Genomic DNA, 20,433 nt, shown 5'->3' with positions numbered 1-20,433 from the left:
AATACCCGATGGAGATGGGTATCCAGTATGACTCCCAAGAACTGGATCCTCTGTGATGGTACCAACTGAGATTTTTGTAAGTTTAAAATCCAGCCGTGAGCCTGCAAAAAACTGATGGCCTCTTTTAAATGACTTTGAAGCAGTGTTGCTGATTCTGCTTTGAACAGGAGATCGTCCAAATAGGGTATTACTGTGATTCCCCTGAGCCTCAGCACTGCCGCCCTCACAGACATTATTTTTGTAAATACCCTTGGCGCGGTTGCTAGGCCAAAGGGTAACGCCCGGAACTGTAAATGCAGGTCTCCTATGGCAAATCTCAACAGCATCTGATGTTCCGGGTGAATGGGAACGTGCAGATATGCGTCCTGGACATCCATGGACGCCAGAAATTCTCCCTGGTCCAGACTCAGGAGTACAGTTCTCAAAGACTCCATTTTGAAATGGTCTACCCAAAGGTGAACATTTAAGGACTTCAAATTTAGTATTGGTCTGAAAGACCCGTCTGGTTTGGGCACCAGGAACAGCGTGGAGTAAAATCCTTTCTTCCACTCTGCCCTGGGAACCGGGACTACCACCCCTTTTTCCAAAAGGGAATGAGCCGCTCTCATAAGAGCTGTGCGCAGGAGCGCCTGCTTTGGTATGGGTGTGGGGATGAACCTCTTTGGAGGCCGCCCTCTGAAAGGGATTTTGTAACCCTGGGTAATAATCTCTAAGACCCAGGTATCCTGGTCTAGAGAAGCCCAAGCGTCTCTGAAGTGTGTAAGACGCCCCCCCACCTTTATCCCTGCCGGGCTGATCCCCTGGCAGTCATGCGGAGGGTTTTTCCTCTCCTTTAGAGGCAGGCTTCTTATTGAAAGAGCCAAACTTGGACCTTTGGGATTTGCCCCTGGAGTTCTGGAACTTTCCCCTGAACGATTGTCCCCGAAAGGACGCACCACCTCTAGGGGAGGGCCGAAAGGACGGCCTAAAAGCAGCAAATCTGGATGACTGCTTTGTTGAGGAGGCCGGCAGAAACATACTCTTGCCGCCTGTGGCTTGTTTTATAATCTCCTCAAGCTCAGAACCAAAAAGTAACTTTCCCTTGAAATCTAACATTTCTAAGGCCTTTTTGGACTCATTGTCCGCTTCCCAGGCCTTAAGCCAGAGTACCCTCCTGGCATTTATAGAGACTGTGGATACTCTGGTAGCCATTTTAAGAGCTTCCTCCTCTGCTTCCACCGCATATTCTGCAGCGGCCTTAATCTTTTCTGCTACCAGCAAAGCACCGTGGTCAGCCTGCAGCATGGTGCATAGCTCACCAGCCCACTCTATAATGGCCTTAGAGACCCAGGCTGAAGCAATAAGGGGACGCAGGGTAAACCCCACCCCTTCAAAAATGGCCTTGAGGTTTCCCTCTAGCTTTTTATCCACAGCATCTTTAAAAGCTGCACCACCCTGTACAGGCAATACCGTAGCTTTTGATAAGCGTGCCACAGAAGCATCCACAACAGGCACCTTTTCCCAGAGTTCAGAATGAGACTCCGGCATGGGGTACAGACTAAGGAATCTTTTAGGCATCTGTAGCCTCTTATCTGGGGTTTTCCAAGCCCCTTCCAATAGTTCCTGTAACCCCTCATCTGAGGGAAAAGTAACAGCCTCCTTTCGCTGTCGCTTAAAAACACCCTTAACAGGGGTCTTATCCTCAACAGACAGTTTTAACGCCTGTTTTACAGCCACAATGAGATCCTCTATACCAGCAGCAGAGGTCTCTTCAAAATCATCACCCTGGTCCCAGGGTGTGTCAGTATACTCTCCTTCCTCTTCCTCTAACACATTAGGCATAGCATAAGACCTTTTAGGGGTCCCTGTAACATCATCCATTTTGTCCAGTATTTCACTGAATCTGTTGATCCCCTTAGCAGTATCCTGCATCACCTGAATAAGTGCAGGATCTGCCTGGGTAAGAGGTAAGGAGCCAGACGACTGCTGAGATGATGGCATAGGTCTCTGTGATTCTACCAGCACATCACTCTGCCTGTCCAGAAGCTGCACCAAAGCGTTTACCGACCTGCCTAGGGCACTGGCCCACGCAGGTTCACTCTGCTCTCCCCTATGGTGTTCACTGCCCATGGGTCTCACATCAGCGCAAGTAATACATAAGCCCCCCTTGGCCATCTGCTCAGGGACAAACTTTTGTGTGCAAACATTGCACGCGCTCAGTGCACTAAGGACTCCCTCCCCCAAAACCACAGCCTGATGCTCAGACATGATGCAAGTGAAGCGTATATATATATATCTCAATATACACAGTGCAAACAATTGTACAAGCGTTTATACAAAGTCAATGCACCCAATCACTTAGCTGTCTGTAGGTTTCAACTGCGGGGAAGCGATGCCCAGGAAATCCAAGTCACTCTGCCAGGATCAATAAGCCAGCTCAGCTCCGCTGCAAGCGTTCTGAAAGGCGCCAAAGTCAGAGTGAAGGAAGAGACCAAAGTCCCTGCTGCTGCGGGGTCCGTGACCTTTTGGCGCCAACCACCCCCAGCTAGCCGCTCCTTAGGTAGGATTTCCTTGTTCCAGTATCTCCCCCTCAAATGGGGACCACTTGGAACATGCCTGTCACAGCGCTGCTGTCCTCTCAGTCAGGAGCTCAGCGTGTAAGCTCCGCATAAAATGGCCGCCGCCATCACGGAGCGCCTGTCCCCCATGATCCCCACCTAAATGTGGAGCCGGTTTCAGGCTACTCCGGAGCCCAGGCAGCCTCTTAATAGAGGCTGTAAGCGCAGCACAGGGAGACCAGACAGAGTCTACCCTGTGCACAGAGAGCTGACAGGACGCGCTTCTGTCAGCTCCTGCTGCGCTAGCAGTGTGAGGATTCACTATGAAAATCCTCACACTGTGCCTACCTAGCTAGGGTAATAGTTAATAAAATAATAAAAATCCCCTAACTACTCTAATTCTTCGGCTGCTCCTGCAGCCCTTTAGAATAGCACCCACTCCAGTGGGCACCTAACACGAACTGAAGAGTCCAGGGATGCAGTAGGGGAGGAGCCTACCCTCTAAAGCTTTAGGATAGGTGCCTGGCTCCTTCGGACCCTCCTACATCCCAGTGTTGAGCTGTGTCACCAGGACCATTGAAAGAGAAAAATAAAAATATGGTACTTGTGTAGTTTCACGGCGCCACTAGATCGCATGCGATTTGACATGCGATATCGCATGCAATTTACTATCCAGTTTGTTACCCCACTATCCACTAGGGTGTGGAGTTGGTTTTATACAGTGTGGCGAGCGCAGCACGCCACCGAGTGGTGAGCCCCGCGAGGGGACACGGAATGTATTCCACAGAATTGCATGCAAATGGCATGCGATATCGTGAGTCGCTGTGAAACAACACAAGTAGTGTTCAACAAAATCCCTTCAACAAAATCTGCACTGGCTTCCATTCCCCTACAGAATCCTCTTCAAACACCTCACACTCACATACAGGGCCATCTCTAATTCCATTGCTCCATATATCTCTAACCTCATCTCCATTCATACACCCTCCCGCCCTCTACGGTCAGCTGACGACTGTCGTCTCTCCTCCACCCTGATCACTGCTTCCCATGCTAGAGTACAGGACTTTGCCCGTGCTGCACCCCTTCAGTGGAACGCACTCCCTCGCTCCATTAGACTCACCCCGACCTTGCAAAGCTTCAAACGGGCACTGAAAACTCACCTATTCATCAAAGCGTACCCTTCCACTGCATAAACCAGCTGGTTCTCCGACCCCTTGCCTGTTTACATCCTGCTATCTAACCACCACCCCCTCGCTTGCACCTCTTGTAATTTGTCTGTCTCCCCTTCCTACTAGATTGTAAGCTCCTCCGAGTAGGGCCCTCTTCCCTCCTGTTGTCAAAGCCCACTTCTCTTCACATTTCACTCACAGCTCTCCTTTACTCCAACACTCAGTGACCATCTTCGTCTGCATACTCATCTCCATCATTGGCCTCAAGCCTCTAGTTGTATGTTGATTGGGTCCTCACTACTTACATTTAAGCTGTAATGTGTATTGAACTGTGGTGCTCTTTATTTGTACTGTATTTTTGTTATTTATTCAATGTTATGCCAAGTTTTGTCTCCCTGTATTGTTCCTTTGTACGGCGCTGCGAAACACTTGTGGCGCCTTATAAATAAAATTATAATAATAATAATAATAATAGTGTAATCCGTGTCCCCTCGTGGGGCTCGCTGCGCTTGCCTCGCTTTGGGCTCGGTGTGCTCGCCACACTATATAAAATCAACTCCATGCCCTAGTGGATAGTGGGGTAATGAACTAGATAGTAAATCGCATGCGATATCGCAGGTCAAATTGCATGCGATCTAGTGGCGCCGTGAAACTACACAAGTACCACAAATATAGTTAAATAAATTATAATTTAGCATCATGTGAAATGGTCTTAACATATTGGGGTGAAGAGTACACACTGTTGGGAGATATTCAATCTGGTGAAATCCATATACATTCCTCTGCAATACTTATTTATTTTATTTATTAACAGTTTCTTATATAGCGCAGCATATACTTGAAGCCACTTCATAGAACAGCACTATTGCAATTTAATGAATAATAAATACGGTTATATAAATGTATTGTTTATAACATGTGGAATAGAGTTCCAAGATTTTGCTCTCAAATAATAGACTTTGTACACGCTCAAGCAATGGCAAGCAATGTTTAAATAACTTCCAAATGGACATGCATAAACATGCTGACCAGAAAAAAACTGAAAGGAATCCACACAAGCAGCTTGCTATGCTCAATTACTAAGCAATAGGTGAACATATTATTCAAATGAGCAGAAGGGTGTGCTACAGGCAAAATGGTAAGGGTTACACTAGTCTGCACTTATCTACTTGATTTTTACGAATGAGAAGAAGAAGGAGAAGAAGGAGTATATAGAGTATATATATAATGTATATAGAGCACCTTTTCTCATTACCACTCAAAAGGCCTGATTCAGAGTTGGACACAATTCTTATTTGCCACTATGACTCTGTATGCAGTGATTCTGCAAAAATATTCAGATGATGTAGCCAATAGAGTTTGCACAGACTCCCACTGATTGCATCTTTATCATCCTCACCTAGAAGAAGCAGAAAGCAGCAGTAGTACAAAGAAGCACCATCAGATGCACATTGGTCACACCATCGATTATCTGTGCAACCCTGTGGTTGATCGGACAATGCATTAGCTGTAATCTGCTTGAACCTTTACAAGTGCATACATCAACATACATAGGCTGAGACACCCCTCAAACCACCCCCGGTTACCGCCCACAAATTTTCACTGTCTGTAAATCATTATGTGCCAAAATCCTCACTGTGACCACAGTTAGTATCAAACTTCACTAAAAAAAAGTCACTTAAATAGACAAACGTCAGCATTGCATTCACTTTGCTTCCATCTTTTAATCAGGCCCAGTTGCTTTGTACAGTATCTTGCTGGCAAACTAGTTTTACACAAAAATGGAACTTTTCAACATCAACGTTCAATCCCTTCCTCTTAATAAGAGGCTAATTCAGAGGTTGATGCAAAAGCGCCCACAGCTAAGTCTACTGCAGTTGTCCATCTGCAAACTTATGTAACTTATACTAACCCTTTGTGAGGATTGACACAACCATTTTTAAGTACTGTGTCATCTTATTTAAACATTTGAATATCTGTGTACGCTGCCATTTTAACCGACAAGCCTGTGGTACCACTCCCGTAACATCTCCATGAGACGATCATCTCCTTGCTTGCACTAAAGGTGCCCATACACGTTACAATTATTGTATACAATATCGCATCTCATCGCATCTCGGTTTTGCGATGAGATGAGATCTAGTACAAAAAGTATGTGCAGCACATACTTTTTATACTATTGTAGATCTCATCTCATCGCAAAACCGAGATGCGATGAGATGCGATATTGTATACAATATTGTATACAATAATTGTAATGTGTATGGTCACCCTAAGACATGTATCACTCAGGAATGTCCACTACATTTTCAATATACTTCTCTGTGCATGCATCTGAAATACCAACTATAAGACACAATGGGGTTATTAAAGACCAAACCTAATTTGCAGAGCTCTGCGATCAGATCACCATCGAATGATTTTTCCATTGTGTTCAGAGTGCATAGCCCAGGGCCTACTCAGCCCGTGCGATAAAATCAGGCCAGAGCCGACGTCACACACTTTTCCCTAGAATTCCTGGTCTTGCCTGAGGTTTTTCTGGCACTCCCATAAAGTGGCAAGCTACCACCTTCCTGTCAATCAACTTGCAAACAACTTGCAAAGAAAAACACTAAGACCCGTACACATACACAGACGTTCGATAATCGTCCAGCCTGCAAATTTTCAGCCGAGCGATCAGGTCTGAATAGCCCCCAATATCGGGACACATGCATGCAGGAACTCAGCAAAAAATCATTCAACATCGTCCAACATTGGCAGTGTCCACCTCTGAATCAGACCATGTGTTTGGGTAGTAAGAATGAAGGTCAAACTTTTACACCTACTAGTCAAAATTATATTAGTCCTGTCAATTGCTAACAATCACTTAAGGCGAAGCAAATGCAATAATATGCTCTGCAAAGATAAATGTCCATAGTCATATGCACAGACACTGAGAGTTAATTTAAAAAAACAACACACACACACACACACACACACAAAGCGGTTTCATTTTATATCCAAAACAGGTTTCCACTGTGTCCAGTATGTTTTAATCATACTTGCCTACTTTTGAAAACTAGTTTCAGGGAGATTATAGTTGGTAATATAACTTAGCAATGCGCCCCATTGAGGAGGCATGTCTTGCTCCTCCCAAAGGGCGTATCTAGCTCCATATATGGAGAGATTGTGAAAAGAGATTGTGAACGTGGCACCTAGAAGCGTGGGTGTGTACTGCTACATCGGAGAGGAATCTTTTAAAATTACTGATATCCAAATGTAGATGAGCCCCAAAGCAGGTACTATACTTACGTACAGAGGCAATAGAGAAGCGCTGGAAGATTTACTTTTCCCTGCAGCCGTCTAAAGGGCTCAACCCCTCTTTAAAAAGCAAACAAGACAAGAAATACAAAGTAGATGGCGCAAAGGGATACTCAGGATACTTTTTCCAATAAAAAATCAATATAATTTTATTTAATCATAAAGAGAATATTATAAAAAGCGAAAGCACCGGCCGGTGACATTTACATATAAAAGAATGTATAACAAGTAAAAAAACCCATTCCACTAAGCATGCTTTTTGCACTTTTTTAATGTGCTTTAGAATATTATTTTGGCACAATGTGGTAATTGAAAGGTTAATGGCCACAATATTTGCTTACAATGGCCACAATATTTGCTCTTTCACACTTGGAATGCGGATAGAAAGCAGAAGTTAGTAAGCTGCAGATTTCAAACTTTGTTAGGCATGCAGGGTGTTAAGTCTTTGTAAAGCAGGGATCAATTTGACAGTCTTGTATAAGACACCAATGGCAGTTAGTTATTACTGCAAAAAAGCGGCTGCTGGTTCCCAAACAAATAGTAATGATCAGTCAGTTAGCCATACATTTTGAGCTTGTAGATGTTAGTAAGCTTTGAATGATTGAAATAGGGTATACTTATGCTCCGGGATCCGATTTGGTGATCCAATCAGTGTGAGGAGAAGTTGGTAGCAGTACCCTCGCCGTCAGCGGGTCCCCGGCCGTTCTATTGCTATGGACAGCCTTATCCAGGACACTCGGCTCCGGCTTGTGGGTTCACTCACTCAGCGGTGCTTTCGCGTGCAGCAATAAGGGATCGTTAAGATGACGCGTTTCCCCGCCTCCTATGGTATCAGCGGCTTCATCAGATGATGAAGCCGCTGATACCATAGCCGGCCGGGGACCCGCTGACGGCGAGGGTACTGCTACCAACTTCTCCTCACACTGATTGGATCACCAAATCGGATCCCGGAGCATAAGTATACCCTATTTCAATCATTCAAAGCTTACTAACATCTACAAGCTCAAAATGTATGGCTAACTGACTGATCATTACTATTTGTTTGGGAACCAGCAGCCGCTTTTTTGCAGTAATAACTAACTGCCATTGGTGTCTTATACAAGACTGTCAAATTGATCCCTGCTTTACAAAGACTTAACACCCTGCATGCCTAACAAAGTTTGAAATCTGCAGCTTACTAACTTCTGCTTTCTATCCGCATTCCAAGTGTGAAAGAGCAAATATTGTGGCCATTGTAAGCAAATATTGTGGCCATTAACCTTTCAATTACCACATTGTGCCAAAATAATATTCTAAAGCACATTAAAAAAGTGCAAAAAGCATGCTTAGTGGAATGGGTTTTTTTACTTGTTATACATTCTTTTATATGTAAATGTCACCGGCCGGTGCTTTCGCTTTTTATAATATTCTCTTTATGATTAAATAAAATTATATTGATTTTTTATTGGAAAAAGTATCCTGAGTATCCCTTTGCGCCATCTACTTTGTATTTCAGGTACTATACTTGCTAAAGTGCTGGGAAATGGTGCTGATAGTTCAATGTAAATGTGTTAGGGAGGGAGATTGCTGCTATTTCAGGGAGTCTCCTGCAGAATGCAGGAGGATAGGCAGCTATGGTTTTAATTGAATATATTGTGTTTAATATGAACACAAGTGTAGAGAAAATAAAGGACATTTTGCAATACTTAGTTGTTCCTGTTTGTTAAGTGTGGAGTGTAAATAATACAAATACATTTGTAAAATAATGAAATTGTTTCTCATGGAAACAGATAACCGATATCTAAATACTGTACAATTAATTTTTTCATAGACAAATGGAGATCACTGTAAAACTCCTATCACATATTTGCTAGTGGACAATGCTGTTTTAGAATATTTTTAAAAGCAAATATGTTAGTAGGAAAATACCAGTGAAAAGTGCATTTCAAGTTACCTTGTTAATCTATCACTTACTGATGAACCCTCGACACTTAATCTGTGAAGGTGAGAAAATATAAATCATAAATGTTATATTTATTTAGTAATTACAATTATGATGACAGAAATAATGTAACAGTCACATAGAAGCTGATTTATCAAACCACAAAGTAAACCTATTACCAATCCAGATCATAACTGCACATGCTTTTTCTCCTTCCTCCACTAGGTGTCACTGGAGTTACAATGGGGAATAGAAGGGTGACTACAGGGAGCATGGGCACTTTAAAATTAAATGAGTGTGGCCAACTCCTCCCCTTCTACTTCCCCTCCCAGGCAGTCTTAGATTGTTCCCTGTGGGAGCTGGTCACACTTTGGCTTGCTCCTTAGCGCAATGTTATAGTTACTTGAAAGCAGCAAGTTTTCTTTTGAGGACAGGTAGGTAGTGTCTGCCACCACCTGCCTGCATTGTGGGAGCTGCTGGTGGGACCCAGCCACAGCTGCTGCAGAGACCACCGTTCTCTGGAGATGAAATAGACAACGACACGTGCGGCGCGAGGCGTGTTCATCCCCCAGCCCCACCTCCCAGCTAGCAGCAGTGCTGTGAGTATTGCCTGACCTCCCAGTTAGCGGTGGAGGGTGGAGGTCAGGTCGAAATGCAAAAAGGCAGTTGGTAGCAGAGGTTTTTTTAAAAACTGGCACCATTTCTGGAGACGGAGCTGCGGGGCTTACCATGCGGTATGCTTCCAGAAGCCCGGTGTAACACCAGCGCTACATGTGGGTCTATTTTACCTAATTTTGGCACCTCTGCACGCTGCTGGAGGCTCCCAATAGCTGCTGACAGTCTCTGGGTTGCTCAGTACAGCATTTCTTGTCTCATAGGCCCTTATTCTAGTTGAATCGGTCAGATGCATATTTTCGGACAGGAACTGAGTGTTATTAGCCCCGCCTTCCATACGGATCGCTCACACCGTCCTAATGCGGTCAGATGCCGACCGAACGGACCGCAAGGATTTTTCATGTGAACACCTCCTCCATCTGTGGGAACCTCCCCCATCATTCGATGGTCGCCGACCATCCAATGCTGGACCGAGTAGTCAGGCAGCACCGAGTGCTCCAGACCACTCTGGCATTTCTCTGTGTTAAAGCAGGGATATGGGCGGGCAGCTGGCATCTGACTGTCATATGTCCACCCCCCACATGTGCGTCACAGCCGCATTACCATACATACGCCCAGCGTTTTCATGGGAACACCCATGAAACGTGGGGCGTACGCATATGGTAATGAGCCCAAACAGCCCTTCGCGCCCCTCTCCACCCCCTGTTCGGATTGTTCCAACCGATCGTATTCTGTACAGAATTCACACCGTTTTCGGACGTGCGCTGCATTTGCACATGCGCAGATACGCCTCTGCAAATGCGCAAACAACAACCATCGGCCGGCCGCATTCGGAGCCATCCGATTCAATCAGAATAAGGGCCATAGTTACATAGTAGATAAGGCTGAATAAAGACTTGCGTCCATCGAGTTCAACCTAGGTTATAATAACTTATCCCTTGTTATATAGTATATTCTGATATTTTTAAAGAAAGATTATTATTCTTATTGGTACCCTTGGATGTTTTTAACCAATAAATGTTTGTCCAATATATTGACCCTTGATATATTTGTACGTTAAGGATGTCCCCCCTTAAACGTCTCTTCTCTAGTGTAAAAAGTCCAAATTTGCTCAATCTATCCCTGTAGCTTAAATTCTAAATTCCCATAATTAGCTTTGTCGTTCTTCTTTGGGTTTTTTCTAGTTCTATTATGGCCTTTTTGTAGAGTGGGGGCATGCTAAAATTCTGTTGGCCTTTTTGTTGCTATGTGACATTGAATAAAATGAGCCCTAGTACCGAACCCTGTGGCACTCCACTCAGTACTGGTATCATATTTGATACGGCACTGTTCACAACCACTCTTTGTTCTCTATTACACAGCCAGTTCCCTACCCATCAACAGATTCTTGCCCCTAATCCCAGGTCCTCCATTTTATTTATCAACCTCTTGTGTGGTACTGTATCAAAACCTTTAGCAAAATCTAGGAAGACCACATCTACAGCGTTTCCATTATCAAGGTTTTTGCTAGCATCCTCATAGAAGCCTAGTAAATTTGTTTGGCATGAACGTTTTTTTTCACTAACCCATGCTGGTTAATACTAAGTAAACTATTAAGTTAAAAATGCTTCAGATATTTTAGCCACTATTGATGTTAAGCTCACAATTCTGTAATTAGCTGGGTCATCCCTTTTTCCTTTTTTGAATATTGCCACTACCTCTGCTATTCTCCAGTCTTTTGGTACCTTACCTGATCAGAGACAGATTAAGGTCTAAATGGGCCTGGAGCTGAAAATGATCAAGGGCCTATTATGCGCAATAATAGGGGTTGTGGCCAGCACCTAATAATGTGGGAGGCGTGACTAGTGTTCTGGTTGGGTGGTCAGCTCATGGGCGTGTCTCTATTTGTGTAAATACTTTCAACTAATTATATATGCCTGGAAAAAGCAGGGGGCTGGCATAGGAAAAATGCAGGGAGATATATTGGTGGGTGCCCTCCAAAGGTGCACCCGCAGGATGCCGAAAATATGTCCAAAAATACTTGCGGGGTGAGACGGCACTCCAGTCATAAAAAAAATACTGCAAACCGAAACTTGGTAGGCAATATGTCAGCACCTTTTATGTGGTAACCTAAGTTTACCACACCATATACCCCTTATACAAATCATGCAACACAATAGTAACCCCTTATACTGTACTTGCTTCTTACACATTATGCCACATGGAATGAGACAAAATTCACACCAATTGAGCAAAAATTCACATTATGGCACACAGACTGAGTCAAAATTCATGTTATGCCATACAGATTAAGGCAAAATTCACATTTTGCAACATGGATTGAGCCAAAATACACACTGTACCAGGCATGTCCAAACAGTGGCCCTCCAGCTGTTGTGAAACTACACGTCCCAGCAAGCCTTGACATAGTTTTAGCATTCCCTAATTGCAAAACTGTGGCAATGCATAATGGGGTACTTATGTATTATCTTGACTCCCATGTTAAATGCACCCCATTTTTTCATACCCCTACTATCCAACTACGCATGGAGTTGATTTTATATAGTGTGGCGAGCGCAGCGAGCCACCGTGCCCGAAGCGTGGTGAGCGCAGCGAGCCCCGCAAGGGGACGCGGTCTCATAAGAAAAACGGGAGTCCGGATATTACATAAGTACCCATAATGGGACTTGTAGTTTCACAGCTTGAGGGCCAAAGGCGCACATTAAAAATTTACACCATAATGCCCATTACATGTTAAGCCTCACACCATAATCTCCATTACGTATTATGCCAAACACCATAATGCCTATTAAAAAATATGCTACATAAGTGTTGCTTACCTACATGTTTATTGCCAGGGGTTCCATGTTCATTGCCAGGGGTTCCATGCTCGTTGCCATGTGGGATTACATGCTCATTGCCCAGGGGGAATACATGCTCGCGGTAACTGGGGGACAGTCGCCGCCGGGCAGAAATGACAGCCATTAACAGCCGGGCAGAGAGCAGGGGGCTGCCCGGCTGTATTCAGAGCACTGCATGTCCCGCCTATTTGAAATAATACCCCTTTCATACCAGAAAATGCAGGGAATATGGTCCCAGGATCATGCAGGGACATTCTTGGACTGGCCCCTTTTACACCAGCCTAGTCCCTGCATTTTCTGGTGTGAGGGGGAGAGAAAACCACCCCCACCCCACTTTAAACAACCAGCTATATCTTCGGAACCAACTGACCCATTTACATGTAGCCTTTGAATGATTTTGGTCCCGTGTCCTCAAACAACATGAACAGCCATGAAATTACATTTCAGAAATGAAAAAAAAAAGTTTTAACTGCAATATCTCTAGAATCAATGAACCCATATGGACCAGGTATCAGATTGAAGGTCCAGCAATTTGGGTTCGGCTGAGATCAACCTAGAGTTTCTGTGATGCTGGAGGGGGAACTGGCAGCCGTTGGAACCGGGTGGAGGTCGGAATTAGCGGGTCCCATGTTATCCTATGGCTAAAACGTTCCAGGTTTGCCTGGCGGTATCTCCGGTTCCCGGGGGGCTAGCGACGCGAGGCTGGTCTAGTTGGAAAGCCCTGGCCCTCAGCTCCTATTTGGAGAGTGGGCCTGGAGCTATAGCTCCATCAGGCCCATTGTTAATCCGGCTCTGTACCTGATGATAGTGAATTATCAAAAATATAATATAGAGGGGTCGCTAGTTCCTCCCTTAATTCCATTAGTACCCTAGGATGAATCCCATCTGGCCCTGGTGATTTGTTTGTTTTGATTTTGCTGAACCAAAATATTATATCATCGGCTTGTTCGTCCCATTTGTGGTACCTGTGCATTCCACTCTCTGCTCTCCCATAGTAAACACTGATGAGAAGAACCAATTTAACAGTTCTGCTTTTCTTTATCCTCTGTAAAACTTTTTCCATTGATATCTGTTAATGGGCCTATGTTCTCTTTAATTATTCGCTTACTATTTATGTACTTGAAAAACTTCTTGGCATTGGTTTTGCTTTCAGTGGCTATGAGCTCTTTATTTCCCCTTTTAGCTACTTTGGGTACCCCTTTCCAAATTTTGTTTGGTTCTTTGTACTTGTTGAACGCCTCCTCATTTGTGTTATCTTCATAGAATTTAAAAGCTCTTGTTGATTGCTGTCCTTACTTTTTTGTCCAACCATGATGGTTTTTTTTAATTGAATTTACCCTTATTGACTTTTGGTATGTATTTAACAGTCAATGTTTTGAGCACATTTTTTAGTGTATCCCACATTTGCTCTGTGTCTCCTGGTGACCAATCCTGCTACAGGCTCCTCTAAGATCTGTGAGTTCAGACAATGGGGTTTAGAGCAATGTGGGACAGTTTTGGGCTGTATGCAAATTAGGCCATAGCGCTCCTGTATATATACAATAGCGCTGTTGATGGCCTGTGGCAGCTCCTTTTCCTTATACTGTCTCTCCTGTCCAGTGTTTCTAACTATGGTGTAACTGTACCCACTCTGTGTATGTAGAGTATACGTATCTGAATATATATTTTTAAATACTGTATAATAAGATATCATGGCAGGAGGAAGCTCCAAAAAGGTTGCTTGTAAGAAGTGTAATTCTAAAGTAACACAAACTTCAGAAGGTATGCTGTTGTGCGATAAGTGCACAGCACACCCCCTCTCTGTTACATTCCCAAGGGGATACCTCTGCCTGGTCTTCATAGCTCCCTGACATCATGTTACGCCTGTCCTCTGATCTTACAGCTTCACATTGAGACAGAGAATGTAGAACATCATGGCAGGAGGCAGCTCCAAAAAGGTTGCTTTGTAGGAAGTGTACAACTAGGTTTACACCATCCTCTGAGGAAAAGCTGCTCTGTGATAAATAGCATATTACTGTGTCACCATCCCAAAGGGATGTCCCTGTCTGGGCTTTTCAGCTCACTGATGTTACTGTATATCATAATGTCCTCTGCGGTACTTCTACCCAGAGGGACATTGAGATCTTTAGATCTCTGCACAAATGTAGCCTCTGCTTGCAAGCCCTTACAAGTGTCTCTCCCTCCCCCTCCTTTCTTATGGGCCCCACACACAGCACGATATTTAGGCATTTCCTGAGCGATTTTAACAAATCGCTCAGAAAATGCCTGAAAATGCATGCAAATTGCTGTGTATATAGCCCACACAGTGATTTACATGCACACCCCCGCCGTTCTGAATCTGTCCAAGATTCAGAACGGACGGGCTGTACAATTCAGAGTAGTCACTCAGAAAGCTCCTGCTCATCTCCCGCTATGTGTGGCTGTGGGCAGATGAGCAGGGCCGAGTGACTGCGGACGCCACAGACCCGCCGCAGACCGCGCCGCTGAAACCACCACCCCTGACCATCGCCACCCCCACCTCACCTCACGGCGGCAGCGGGGCGGCAGCAGCATCGGGATGGAGATGTAAAAAATAATAATTCAAATTTCAAAATGGCCGCTCGCCGCGTCATTGCCCCGCCCCCTAGAGCTGGCTATATTAGCCAGCTTGAGACAGAGTAGGGGCAGTTACTCCGATGGCGGAGGAGAAGAGAAGAGCTCCTGAAGTCCTGGGAGGCGCGGCCAATGCAAAAGAGCTTAAAAGGCCGCCGCCCCCAGGTGAAGAACACAAAAGAAGAGGCAGAAGCCCTGGGAGGCGGCGGCCATGCAAAAGAGCTTAGGGGGCCACCGCCCCCAGGTAAAGATGCCGCAGAAGCCCTGGAGGGGCAGGAGCCCCCCTGGGTGAAGACAAGATGCAGTTTAATAAAATATGTAAAAACCTGTGTTTGTGGTTTTATTAACTAAAACATTTAAAACCAGTGTTTTTGGTTTTATTTTAATATTTCCTTTACAGGGGGGGTATAGGTACCGACGGGCTTGCTAGGACCTGTAGTCCTACTGTAAAAGACAATATTACTGTTAAACAAGCTATCAACCCTGCACCCACCGCCCATGGGTGCAGGGGATAGCCCCGGGCTTCAGCCCAGGCCTGGGGTGCCCTAGAGAGGAGGGACCCCCTTATTTGGGGGGTCCCCACCTCCCCAAAAACTCCCGGCCTGGGCTGACTAGTTAGGGTGGGTAATGCTGTGGCCACCGGACCCCATCAAGCGTGTCCCCTGGCTATGGCATTACACCCCCTGCTAGTGGAGCCTGGTGCTGGTCCCCAAAATACAGGGGACCCTATTCATTTTGTCCCCCATATTTTGGAAACCAGGGCCAACTCAAGGGACCCCACTCACTTTGTCCTTCGTATTTTGGGAACAAGGACCACTCAAAAAGCCCAGGGCTGGTCATGCCTGGGTGGGGGGACCCCATGCCATTTTTTTATTATACAAAATTATTTTCTGTATGACTGAGAGGACGAGACGCTGGACCCCGGACTTGGTAAGTATTTTTTATGTCAGTTCCCACTGTACCACCAACGTTTAAAAGTTTGCATATGGGGGGGGGGGTTCTGGGGGAACCACAAGCCACCATGAGTTAAGTTTTTTGGAGGGTCCACTAGCCGCCACCAATGATTAAACTTTTTTTTTTTCTTTGGGGGGGGGGGGGGGGGGTGCATACTAGGGGGAGGTGAAAGAGCACTTATTAAAGAAGACATTATTTATGTGGTAGATGTCTATACCATATAACATTATTTTTGTGATGAAGGGCAGTGTTTTACTTCACTTTCTTTGAAATCTCCCGTGCTGAATCTCCCATTATGAATTTCTGACACAAATCTCTCTGTATGTGGCTCATTGTCTGAAAGAGTGAAATCTCTTGTGCTGAATCTCCCGTTATGTATCTCTGGCATACATCTCTGCGTATGTAGGGCCCTTTCAGAAAGATACTTTGTGTCCCTCACATTGGGCCTTATTCTAGTTCACTCTTTCTGACAAAATCCTTCTTAGATGGACAAAACCATGTGCACTGCAGGGGGGGTAGATGTTACCTGTGCAGAGATAATTAGAATTCCATTAGAATGTAAGCTCTCACGAGCAGGGCCCTCTCTCCTCATGTGCCTTTCTTAGAATATATACATATTAACCATGTACTTGTCCTAAACTGTCTTGTACTGTAATTTGTTATGTGTTTTTGATTATAACTATGCTCTGTAAAGCGCTGCATAATTTGTGTGCGCTATATAAGAAACTGTTAATAAATAAATAAATAATTCGATTTGGATGAGTCATTTTGTTTCTGTGCAGGGTAAATCCTGGCTGCTTTATTTTTACACTGCAATATAGATCTCACTCATAGTTGCCTACCTTCCTGCATTCTACAGGAGACTCCCTGAAATAGCAGCAATCTCCCTCTCTCCATCATTAGTCTAGCAATCTCCCTCATGTCACCTAGCCCACATTACACTGTCACTGTGAGACAGATACATTTACATTGAATCATCAGCGCCATTCCCCAGCACTTTAGCAAGTATAGTAGCTCTTACTAACTGCATTGGGGATCATTTACATTTGGATAGAAGTCATTTTAAAAGATTCCTCTCAGATGTAACAGTACACACCCATGCTTCTAGGTGCCATAATCACAATCTCTTTTCACAATCTCTCCATATATGGAACTAAACACGCCCTTTGGGTGGAGCATGACACACCCCCTCAATGGGGCGGTGTGCAAAATTCTACTACCAACTATAATCTTCCTGAAACTAGTTTTCAAAAGTAGGCAAGTATGGATCTCTCTTTGAAGTAAAACCCCACCCAAATCGAATTCTCTCTGCACAAGTTACAGCGGCCCCCCGCAGTGCACATGGTTTTGTCCATCTAAAGCCCTGTACACACGCTTAGATTTGCTTTAGATTTGATGTTAGATTCGATTTTCTATTAGATCTGGCATTAGATCATCCCATTCGATTTGGCATTAGATCTGTATTTTTGCATTCGATTCGATTTCGATTTCACAATGTAGGCACAATGTATTTACTGGATCGAATTCGAGATTTCCTTGACTGCACAGTAGATTTTTCTATTCGATTTTGAGAAAACGGGAGCGCGCATTGAATCGAATGCAGATCGAAAGTGTCCTAACAACCAGTCGATTTTGCTTCTATAAGCAAAATCGACTCGAAAACAGGGAAAAATCTAAGCATGTGTACACAGCTTTAGAAGGATTTTGTCAGAAAGAGTGAACTAGAATACAGTAAGTCCCATTATTACAGAGGCAGTGAGGACATGCAGTTTGTGGGGAGAGTTTACAGACAGCAAGTTCATACAGAGGACAACAGGCAGCAACAGTTTCTGCTAAATTTGTTACAATGTTGCAACACCTCGCATGCTATGCTCATGTTATACACAAGATGCCACAGATGTTATACACAAGATGCCACATTAAGGCCCATACAGACTGTGCGACTTTCAGCTCAAAGCCGCCCAGTGTGTATGCCCCGGCTGCAGCTCCCGCATCATCGCTGGGAAAGCTGTTCATCTCCTGGTATTACCAGTAGATGACCGGCTTTGAGGACGGCTTTGCAAAGCTCTGTGCTATGCAAAGCCGTTTGCCCCCTGCTGTCAGGGCCAGGCAGGGGGAAAGCCACTCAGTATGTATGCACTGAGCGGCATTCTCCCCAGTGATGAACGTGATCATTGCTGTCCATACATGCTGTGCATAGTCGCCCAGTGTGTATGGCCCTTTACTCTGATGCCATGCTCAGAAGTACAAGGCTGGTAACACCATACCTCTGAACTCTGAAGAGGTACCGGGAGGGACGTTGTTGTTCGACCAAAAATGTTAGGGCGTGGCCTAGCGGGAAGGGGGGGTGGCCTATACTCGCTCCACTTCTGCGAGGCCAGGCCATGCTTTCACCACTGTGAGGGCATCTACCACCGCCCATCCTCGCCCCACCACGGGACACTACTGGCGCTGGACAGGATGCATGACCACCCCCCCCCTCCCAAAAAAAAGAAACGTTCCTGCAGAAAGCAGGACAGTTGGGAGGTATGGTAACTACAGTGTACACAGAGCTATTTACAATTTCTGATCCAGACACTTGTAAAGTGTAAAGTACCTCTGAAAAACTTCAAAACCTGCCTGTCCATATTCCAAGTCTGTTTAAGTTGCCATTACCCAGACTTCCATTGTTTATTTCATGCCCTTTATCTAGAAATGGTAGGGTACTATGGCAGACTCCACCAACAGTGGACTCTGAAGTTGTAATTTCACCAGGAATACCTTTCAAGGTTCCTGCTAAATGGAAGTTGGAGAATACTTTAATGTAATATTTATCCGGCTGCTAGTAGCCTTGCACCCCAGCGGAGTATCGTTTTGGGTGGATGCAGTTGTTGCAGTTTGGTTTGTCAATTCTGACCATTCTCCTCTAAATTACTTTCGAGGAGTAACACTGGCTGCATCTTTTATGATTACTAGTTGATATGGCCTTGAGACATTGCATCCCTTTTAGGGACGCAATCTCACTTTGATACTGTTACACTGCTGTCCCGGACCCGCCGGGACAGACAGTGTAGACGAGTGCCGGGGGAGGCGTCGGGGGCGTCGCGCAGCAACGCCCCTAGCTTCCGTCCCCACGGCATCGTCAGCAGGCATCGGGGCGTTGCTGGGCAACGTCCCCGAGCGTCTCCGTCGGCGCGCCGGCGCACTGACGTCATGCGCCCGGCAGTGCAGCGCACGTCAGCGTCGGCGGGGATTTTGAATAAAGAGCCGGCGTCTGCCCAGGACAGGCGCCGGTTATAGCTTCTGCACCTCAGGGTCTCAAGTGTTCCTGGTTCCCACCTACCCGCTACTCCTGGTTCCTGTGTCCAGTCATCCTGCATCCTGTCGTTGATTCCCAGCCGTGTCCTCCGTTCAGTCTCCTGTACTCCTGGTGTCCGTGTGTTGTCCTTTATCCGTATCCGGGTTCCCGCTGCCTGTTGCCTCCTCGGTGCACAGATAAGTGGGGTCTACCCCCAGACAGCCCTTACTCGTATTTTGATATTGATGGAACACCTCTGTGTATTGTTACACCTGCTTGGGATATTATTGTGTTACATCTTTGCGTATTGTTACGTCCACTCTGTTGTCCACGGAGCAAGGGTGACCTCGCCTTTCTAGGGTTAGTTAGCTATCCCCTTGTTCATCCTTGGCATTGGTGGCGGCGTTGTCAGCCCTAAAGACCTGGTGGCATCGGGGGTGGAGCCTGACTAACGGGCTCTGTCGAACGCGGCTATTATAGGCGAAGCCTAGCTCAGCACGCGTCCGCCAATCTCATTCGGTGACAACGGAGTCAGGGTTGGCGAGGACACCCAGTTATCATAACATTATAACCGGCCAAACTATACTCTGGGACTGTTCGCTGCCCCTACAGCTCAGAGGTTCAATAGTCGTTGTGAGCCCCAATCATGGATCCGACACAACAGGCTGCTGCCCACTCCCTTGCAGGACAGATGCACACGCTGACGCAGAAACTGCAAGAGCTCACCCTACGGGTAAACTCACACGAGGAACGGTCACAGTCTAGCTCCTCCTCCGGTAGGGGTCTGGAGCCTAAGTTAAATCTTCCTGACCGTTTTTCAGGTGACCGGTCCCAGTTCTTTAATTTTAAACAGTCTTGCAGGCTTTATTTCAAATTACGCCCAGTGTCATCCGGTTCTGAGGCTCAACGGGTAGGAATGGTTATATCACTCCTGCAGGGAGATCCTCAGTCTTGGGCCTTTGGCCTTCCTGATGGTGCTGAGGCTCTCTCTTCAGTGGAGGCATTTTTCTCAGCTATGGGGTTATTGTATGATGACCCGGACCGGACGGCCTTGGCTGAGTCAAATCTTAGGGCCTTGCGTCAAGGGCAGGACACAGCTGAGGCATACTGTACTCAGTTCAGACGTTGGGCTATTGATTCTGGCTGGAACGACCCAGCGCTTCGTAGCCAGTTTCGGATTGGTCTATCCGAATCCCTTAAGGATGCGTTAGTGCATTACCCCACTCCT

General features: G+C 45.6%; 1 protein-coding gene across 3 annotated transcripts in view; it reads right to left on the bottom strand.

The window, feature by feature from the left end:
* DCAF6 (DDB1 and CUL4 associated factor 6) overlaps positions 1-20,433 on the bottom strand; it is a 345,809-nt gene that overhangs the window by 46,254 nt on the left and 279,122 nt on the right. For 2 of the 3 annotated variants that reach the window (XM_083173172.1, XM_083173174.1), the window contains one exon: positions 8,940-8,981. The exons of the other annotated variant lie outside the window; for it this stretch is intronic. In XM_083173172.1, coding sequence (XP_083029298.1) covers positions 8,940-8,981 — 42 coding nt within the window. The remainder of the gene's footprint in view (positions 1-8,939; positions 8,982-20,433) is intronic. 3 annotated transcript variants of the gene reach the window in all.

Source organism: Crinia signifera, chromosome 2 (genome assembly GCF_055691185.1).
Source record: "Crinia signifera chromosome 2, ASM5569118v1, whole genome shotgun sequence".
NCBI classification, from domain to species: Eukaryota; Metazoa; Chordata; class Amphibia; order Anura; family Myobatrachidae; genus Crinia; species Crinia signifera.
The sequence above is the reverse complement of the archived record's forward strand: the minus strand, read 5'-3'. Positions and strand labels throughout refer to the sequence as shown.